The following is a 9,333-nucleotide window of genomic DNA, read 5'->3' as shown; positions in this document are numbered from 1 at the left end:
TCCTTGAAGGTATTTATGTCTTTAGCCATTTTTAACTGAAAATAAAACGGAGTTTGTTATTTTTTTGAAGCATGAACACAACTACACAACTGTTAGTTGAACAACATAACTAGCTAGCAAACCAATTAACTAGCAGGTTAGTTTTAGTGGCTAGCAAGCTAGCAGCTAGCAATTTAGCTAGCTGCATAACTCCACGTTTATGATAGCAAAAGACATAGCAACAGACGACCATTCATTTTCTATGCATATGCATGACATGATTTCAGCAATAGCAGTTCGAATTGGCTCGAATGACTATTATGGCTTGTGCCGTTCAATATTTCTTTCGACATTTCCTCACTCACAACCCTGGTTCCTACATGTAATTAGTTCTCATTTACTGTCTGCTGTGCAAAAATGGAAGAAAAATTATAACCGTGGTTTCGTCAAATCTGTGCGTATACAACCTCTCATAAACTAAAGCTTGGACGGAAGAAAGAGACGGTTGGTGGCTTTGGTTCAATGAAGTCTTTGACTCTCAAAGAGTGTACATAGCTAGTGCCATTAGCTTGCTAAAATAATCTGCCGACGAATGTATTAAGAAGCGCAACACGTAAAAAGTCAAACAGCCACACTGTTCACACTGATTAGCACATTGTTTAATATGGGTTCAACTAGTTAGCTTGAGAATCTTAGCTACTTATATATAGCTATTAGAACTAAAAAAAAAAAAAAATAAAAAAAAACACTGGATAGTGCACACTGACATGTGTTGTTACACGACCACAAGAAACAATCATAAAAAATAAAAAAAAAAAGATTTTTTTAAAACAAGCCATATACTTACATTAAAAAAAAAAAAAAAACTCAGTTTGGTCCATCATAATTGTTGAACTTTTTCATGAAACTCTTTCATGGTCTGTTGAATTATGGAACTGTGGAATTGCCTACACTGAGATGTGATCCTGCCCTCAGATTTGGCCAAAATAAAAACTTCCAAAGGCAGCTTTCTAATGTTATAGCTTTCTACCCAGGGAGCTACCAGCTAGTATCTTACTGGAATGCAATAACAGATTCTTAGAAAGACGGAAAAAGGAAAGAAGGAGAGAGCAAGATGTAACCTCCATCCTCATTATCTCATGTGTGTTTCAGGCCCATTGGTCATGACATAAAGCGTGGAGAGTGTGTGTTGGCCAAAGGCACTCACATGGGCCCATCAGAGATCGGCTTGCTGGCTACAGTGGGAGTCACAGAAGTGGAAGTACACAAGTTCCCTGTGGTGGCCGTAATGTCCACAGGAAATGAGGTTGGAACTCATATACACACAAACCTCTGAGCTCGTCTGTGCTAATAGGTTGTCGGTCTATAGTAACCGCTTGTTCACAGGGACTGTATGGTGGACACTAAACGTAATCTAAAGCTAATAATTTGTTGTTATTGAACAAAGAAATGTCTTATAGTTGATATGGTGCAGTTTTCCGAAAAGAGACTTTACTTTAATATTTATGGAGTCTCCCCGTGTGAGCTTTGTAAAGGTTTTCTCACACGGGAAAGTTCTCAGGATAGACGACTTTACACTTTTTGTCTTCTTGATAACATGACCAGCTCCTTTTTTTGTTTTACAAACACCGACAGACAGAAAAAAAGAGAAGCTGGAGAGGGAACGACAGTTTATAGCTGTTAAAACATAAGTGGTAACAGGAACTAACTTGTTTTGCAAACAATCCAACATTAAATGTAATTATATACAGTTTGGCATGTCTGTCTTTAAGTAAATTACGTGATTGCAAATGAAAAATTGTAATTGTTGGCAAACTGTAGTTAGTGAACAGAACAATGCTAATCAGACCAGTTATTATTTAAAGCTGATAAGCTGATTGTGTGTATTTGACCATGCAACTATTTTTTTAGCTGCTGAACCCTGAGGACGATCTACACCCAGGGAAGATCCGTGACTCCAACCGCTCCACGCTGCTAGCCACTATCCAAGAGCATGGCTACCCCACCATTAACCTGGGCATCGTGGGAGACAAGTGAGTATCTCAACACATTCATATTACATTATATGACCAAAAGCATGTGGACACCTGACCATGACCCCTTAATTATCATTAATATTTAAATATATTCTAATACCAAATTTATTCAACAAGCTGCCTACTTTAAGTTACAAAAAGCAAAATACAAACTACATTTAGTGTGTATCTGTTACCTAGAAGGGTGAATGAACTGTCCCTCTAAAGCTTTGCTCTAAAAACTATAGTAAACGTATAGAACGTATCTTAAAGATGCACTATTTCCAAATTTTGAAGTTAAAGATACATATTGAAGGTGCAAAAGATCCTTCAAGGTACCACCTCAGTGAGGAGGAACGGTACAGACTTTAAACGTACAGATAGACATCAGTGGTCTTTAAAGGTACACAAAGAACTACAAAGATCTACAAATAACATTATACATTCTTGTAACATACACAATTATATCTCTGTCCATGGACAGTATATTACTTCGTATACTATATTACTATATTAATATTACTAGTATATTAAGTTCTATGTCTATCCTATGATCAAAATGTAATACTGTTTTTATTTGCCATGACTTATACAGTATGAGATGTTTATTTCTTTTTGGCCTTTACTGGTACAACGTTTACACATGCCATGCCATCATCTAAAATGTTTTGCATGGTCACAGACCTATTTTTTGACCCCTTAGAGACCCTAAGAAATTAACTTTTTTTCAACAGAGATTGCTTTATACTAGTAGCATATTAATGCAGTTTTTGGACTTTCTTAGTGTACGTACTAGGTGTCAATGATTTTTAGTCAAACTTGGATTCGGATATAACAGAAGCCTACACTGAGTTCAGAGTAAACCTGACAGAGTAAAACTGCTTGGTGTTTTACTACCATGGTAACAGTTACTGTGGTTTCTTGTCTCCTCCTACAGCCCAGATGACCTCTTGAATGCCCTGAATGAGGGCATCAGCCGTGCCGATGTCATCATCACCTCAGGGGGAGTGTCCATGGGCGAGAAGGTGAGGGACTTATTTTGGGACTTTTTAAATTGATTTAGTTAATAAACTTTCAGTTTCTTCTTTTGGTAAAATAATGTAGTTTGCACACTTTAGCAGGGTCAACCCTGGTCAACCATGTGCCCTCACCCTCTTCTTCACAATCTTCTCCTGGCCTAAATCCTCATCCCTAAATGACCACTTTGTCAGCTCATAGGAAATTTATTTGGGCAGTAAAAAAAACAAAAACAAACCAGGAGCACTACATGGTTAATTCTTTGAAAAATCTACCATTTGAATTGTTTTTTCAAATCGAAATTTTTTTTGTTTGTTTGTTTTTTGTTTTTTTTAGCTTCTGTAACTTATTCAGCTTGCTAGTTAGCAAGTTGGATATTTTGACTACCAGCTAGTCAGCATGCTAGCAGTTTGTAAGGAAATAGACTATATCAATTAAGAAAATCATGTTGTTCTGGAAAATTCTCTCACCTCTCATTTCTTTATGCACTTCATTTTATCTATAACCTTTCACAATGCCCTCCACCAATATTGGCACCTCATGCCCACGATATATTTTGTTTTGGATAAACCTGTGTTGTCTTTGCAATTGTTTGATATCCATGGGAGCAGAGTATTTTTGTGAATTTTTTGATCAAAAGATCACAAGTTTAAACAATAAAGACAATTTTTCACAGCCTTCTTTGCTGATATTTACCAAGGGTGCCAATATTAGTGGAGGGCACTGTAGATACTTTTGTTTGTTCATCTTTTTAATCTTTGAGCAAAGGACGCTGAGTTTGACTCTTTGTGTATGAAGCGTGTATACCAGGGGTGTCCAATCTTATCCGGAAAGGGCCAGTGTGGGTGCAGGTTTTCAGTCCAACCGAGCAGAAGCCACAGCTGAGTCTATTGAAAGCCAAGATCGACTGATGAAACAGGTGGAGTCAGGTGTGGTTCCTGCTTGGTTGGAATGAAAACCTGCACACACACCGGCCCTCTGTGGATCGGACTGTACACACCTGATGTATACAAATAAACTTCTACTTTACTGAAGTACTCTTCATGCACTTCTCTGTCATGAGGGGAAGTTGACGAGGGTGTGTTGAAAACGTTAATGGAACATAGCGCTGGTCTAAATTACACACGTTAAGTCTCGATACAGCTGCATGCTGACATCTCGTGGCTCACTTTATATGCAGGTGAATCTTTCCACAGCAGCGAGAGATGGTGATAAATAATGTATGACTTTCCTCCCCTGCCATATGGGACTGTCTGGGGTTTTATGAGAATGTGTGTTTCGATCATCATTAATGTGGACCTTTAATTGGCCTGTTTCGACAGGACTACTTGAAGCAGGTGTTGGATATTGACCTTCACGCTCAGATTCACTTTGGGCGTGTCTTTATGAAACCCGGGTGAGTGGATGAATGAGTAGCCAATGTTTTGAAAAGCAGTTTTGAAAAGCAGCAGTCTTATTACTTGTGTTCTTCTGTATAGTCTCCCTACAACATTTGCCACTTTGGACATGGACGGTACACGAAAGCTAATTTTTGCTCTACCAGGTAGGGATGGTGAGAGAGTTTGTTGGTATGTATTTATTAGCTTTAAGACAAATGTTTTAGTTTGTGGTCAGCAAAATTTTTTCTTTTGTTTCTGTCTATAGTTTTTTCGTTTTCTTGTTTTAAAGTCTATATATATATATATATATATATATATATATATATATATATATATATATATATATATATATATATATATATATATATATAGACATAGACATTAATTCACACAGTTGAATAGGTAGTTCTACTACTAATATTTCAATAAAACCAAATCACGAATCAAAGAATCCTAAAATGCCTTCTGATCGTAATCCACAATTCAAGTAGCATTTAATAGCAACAAGCTTTTAAGGAGCCAAAATCTCCTTGATTTTTCACAGACGGTGAAGTCTGCTTTTTTGTTCATATGGCCCTGATTAGCTGTCTCAGCACTGAGCAGATGAATACGATAATCATTTGTTTTTACAGGGAATCCCGTGTCAGCCGTGGTCACGTGTAATCTCTTCGTCATACCCGCCCTGAGGAAGATGCAGGGAATCCTGGACCCACGACCCACCATCATCAAAGCTAGAGTAAGAGTCAGACAGTTACATTCCGGTGTACAAAACTGATGTTTAACAGGGTCCAATTTCTAATTAAGAACTGCTTTTACTTTATTAATTCTGCAAAATCTAATCCACTTCTCTCAAATGAGACTCTTTTACGTTCCTCGAATAGGAGTCGAGTATACTGTAAATTCCATCTACCCAAGTTAAAATATCTTGAATAGAGTCCGATTGAGCTAGTATTTCCTATTTCCAAATATAAGATTATTAAACCTATTTCTTCACATTTTTTTTCTACTTTCAAGCTTGAAATAGTCTTGTTCTATTATTAAGCATTTATTTTGAGAAAGAAGCAAAGTTACCTGCCAACAGACTAAGACAATTTTAAGTTTAAATTTAAACTTAATTTTTTTTTTTTTAATTTAAAGTTGAAAATTGAAATTAGTAAAAACGTCCAGAAATTGATTTAAGTATCTTATGTTTGATTTGTTGTAATCTTATACTAGGAAATTATATATGTGAGAAATGTGACTATATTCAAGATATTTATACTTGCTGAGACCAGTAGGGATTTGAGCAACACCTAAGAGCTTACAGGTGTTACATGTGTTTTGAAGCTTAAATGTGTTCAATGCTATATGTGTCATCAAAGTAAACTGATACATGAAGAATATATAAATTCCAGTTTCATAATAGGATTTGTGACATTTTTACATTAGGTGTACTTGATGAGCTTTAACTGAGCTAATTATTGTTTAATGTTTGAATTATTATTAGATACAAGAACTGTACTTGGTTGTAGGCTCCAACATTTGAACTCGAATGAAGTAGTTTAAACTGGCTTAGTGTAGTTAGGTGTAATTGAATGCTAATTTCCCGGTTAAGCAAGCAAGTGGATGAAATGTCTCTTGCTGTGTGTCTGCAGTTGTCCTGTGATGTAAAGCTGGACCCACGTCCTGAGTATCACCGCTGTATTTTAACATGGCACCATCAGGAGCCGCTGCCATGGGCTCAGAGCACAGGTGGGCACACTCAGTCTGTTCGGGAAAGAAGTGAAACACAACCACTGCAGCAAACCAGCAAACTATTTGAACTTTTTTTTTTTTCTGCAAATGTTAATGCAATTACTTTAGATTTGTTTTACATTGTGTGGCGTGCGCAAAAGTTTGGACACCCTTCCAGTTGTAAAGAATCAGATCTTAATCAACTCGTTAGGCTTTAACTGGCTCGTTAGGCAGGTCAAGAACTGTCTTCAGGACTAACAATTCCAGAGTGTGATAAATTCTCTGCCCCCATACGACAGCATGGACCTGCAAGAAGGTTTAGCTGACCCTGTGGTGGTGCACCATTCTATTGTGCAGAGTTGCTGGCACAAATATGATCTGCATGGAAGAGTGAGTGTTACTAAGTACTGACTAAGTTTGGTATCCAAATCTTTGCACATGTCACTATCACCATTTTATTTATTTCTATATTTTAAGTTAATTTAATATAAATTATATTAGATGGATACTCTAATATCTATCAACAGCTTTAGAACAATCATAATTGATGGCATAATAATGATGTGGGGCACACACACACACATACACACTTTACACACACACTTAAAGAAGATTGGCAGCAGAATACATGATTTCTATTTTACTTTTTTAAGTGTTTTCAAGTCTGTAATGCAATAATGCTTCTCATGGGTTTATGGTTTTCTCTGTATACCAAACATGGTGAGAAGAAAAGCAGTAACGCTTTGATTCAAACAGACAAAAAAACATAAAACATACCCCAAAGTAATTTTGGTGAAAGTAAAGAGTAAATCATTCGCTTCATTCATGTTCATTATACCTGTGACTGTATTTCACCTGGTCCTTCTCGGTAACTGTTGACGACATGTTATGTGGATGTGTCTTGGCATCTGTTTTGTGCTTTAAGAGCCATGATTTAACTGTCTCATCCTCATTTCTTTTCATACACAGGGAACCAGGTGAACAGTCGGCTCATGAGCATGCGCAGCGCCAACGGCCTCCTCATGCTACCTCCCAAAACAGAGCAATACGTGGAGCTGCACAAAGGCGAGGTGGTGGACGTCATGGTCATAGGGCGGCTATGATGTCATCAGCAAGGGACAGAGGGATAGAGGGAGCATAGAGCTGCGAGCGAGCGGTGGTTCACGGTGCATGCCCACATATCATCGACTATCTCTGTAATATGCAATGGCACAGCTAGTTTTTATTGATTTGGATAACGTTGAAGTATAGTCGACATCTTGATCACGAAAAACTACTAGATATGTATTTAAAAAAAAGATTTAAAAAAAGATCCTAGTATTTAAAACCTTAAAAAAATAACTTTTAAGTAAAAAAAGAGATTTATTCTGTAATATATTATTATAATTATTACTCTTATTATTATTGATTATGATCATTATTCTTCTCATGATTATTATATTAAGACAGCTCTGTTCTTTTCATTGCGATTGCTTTGTGTGTTCGATGCTAGACCTTATCGATATAGCTGTAGCATTTTAATAGAAAGCAGTAGGTGCCTGCCAGGAAAAAAAAAATATATACATCATTTCCTCATCTTAAAGCGATAGTTTGGCTAAAAATTCATTTTTACACAGCTTCCTCTTTACCCCAAAATGTAATTGATAAGCCAAGATATTGTATGTTTGGTGTCTGAAAATTGCTTCTTTATTTATTTACTGGAGTTACATGACTTATGTAGCTAACAAGTGATGGAGACTTACAGTCCCCAGTTTAGCAAACTGTGCAAACTGAATTGGGGTAAGTGGGGCCTTGTGTAAATTGCATTTTTGGCTAAAAAAAAAAACCAAACGGATCTGATAGCTCAAACATGAGTATCATGTGAGGTGAGTGGAGAGTGGCACTTCCTGCGACACTCTGGTTTTTCCCTCATCCGTACGCACCATTACGGCTTCACCGAGAGCTTTGCTTGTTGTTTCTCTTGTGAGTCTTGTTTATGTACGCAGTGGGGGTTTTGTGGGGGGGAACACGAAACCGCCTGCCCGATCCCTGAAGCTTCCTTATTAGTCACCTGACCTGGTGAAGCTCCTTCCCTAACCCCCAGGGGGTGGAGACACTGGATAATCTTTTATTTGAATATATATATATATATATATATATATATATATATATATATATATATATATATATATATATATATATATATACACAGTATATATATAAACATGCTGATGAAGACAGCTTATTTAAGTGCTGAGAGCCTTTTTAACCTACTACACAAACCTGTACAGTAAAAAACACAAACCGTGTTGTACAGATCTACGTGACCAGCACTGCGGAGAAAACTTACCGAGCAAAGAGGAGACATTGCTGAACAAACTCTGTACAATAACATTTTCTGTAATGATATGAAACTGATGAGAGAGACTATGATAATAAAATCCTTGATCATTATATAAAAATTATTTGTACAGCGGTTTTTTTCTCTACAAACTTTCTTCATGAAATGTGACATTATAATGTGTCACGTGAAAAATGTCTTGTATTATGCACCAAACTCAGAAAGCTATGTTACTGTATGTAATACTGTAGCGGGTGATTTAAACAGGTTATAGTCCGTAACACCATTTTTGTGGTGATTGTATTTTCTTTGTAAGCATACATGGACAATTTAAGGAAATGTCACTGGTCACTAGGGGTGAGGGGAAAAAATCAATTCTTAGATTTATACAAACATTAAATAAAAACAATATTTATTTTTTGCTAAAATATATTTTATGGCCACAAACTTTGTCCAGATGATTGGTGAAATATAAAGGCGTAAACTGGAAATTGCACTACGTGTACGTTAGAAACTAGTTAAGCTATCTAGTAGATTTAGAGATGGACAAACTCAGACCTGAGCCTGTCGTTGTGGAGTTTATGAACTGGACAGAAGGTGTGGCATGTATGTGGTAAGTTACACCAAGGTCAAGTATTCCAGAAATACAATAAAATCTGTTACACTAACAATAAAGCATGAGGCGGTAACGAGCAAATTTAAGAAGGAACATTTTTTCTGAAAAAGTGGTTTCATCAAGGACCAATTCTACAAATTTAGGAGTTCATTTTTTAAAAATGTGTTTCACATAAATATTTGTTGATGAAAACTGCCCTGAGACTTGCATTATAAGGAAATTTAGTCAGTCCATCCAGGATTTTGTGGATTTGCAATCACAGAAATGATCGCAAAATGAAGGAAACTCCACCGT

General features: G+C 36.6%; 1 protein-coding gene across 2 annotated transcripts in view; it reads left to right on the top strand.

The window, feature by feature from the left end:
* gphnb (gephyrin b) overlaps positions 1–8,533 on the top strand; it is a 135,235-nt gene extending 126,702 nt beyond the window's left edge. For both annotated transcript variants that reach the window (XM_053675864.1, XM_053675865.1), the window contains 8 exons: positions 1,132–1,285; positions 1,891–2,012; positions 2,932–3,019; positions 4,334–4,407; positions 4,490–4,554; positions 5,023–5,126; positions 6,025–6,121; positions 7,073–8,533. In XM_053675864.1, coding sequence (XP_053531839.1) covers positions 1,132–1,285; positions 1,891–2,012; positions 2,932–3,019; positions 4,334–4,407; positions 4,490–4,554; positions 5,023–5,126; positions 6,025–6,121; positions 7,073–7,206 — 838 coding nt within the window. In that variant the 3' untranslated portion in view covers positions 7,207–8,533. The remainder of the gene's footprint in view (positions 1–1,131; positions 1,286–1,890; positions 2,013–2,931; positions 3,020–4,333; positions 4,408–4,489; positions 4,555–5,022; positions 5,127–6,024; positions 6,122–7,072) is intronic.
* The last annotated feature ends 800 nt before the right edge of the window (positions 8,534–9,333 follow it).

The sequence above is a fragment of the Ictalurus punctatus genome, chromosome 25, assembly GCF_001660625.3.
Source record: "Ictalurus punctatus breed USDA103 chromosome 25, Coco_2.0, whole genome shotgun sequence".
NCBI lineage: Eukaryota > Metazoa > Chordata > Actinopteri > Siluriformes > Ictaluridae > Ictalurus > Ictalurus punctatus.
Note: the sequence above shows the minus strand (reverse complement) of the source record. Positions and strands in the feature narration are given on the sequence as shown.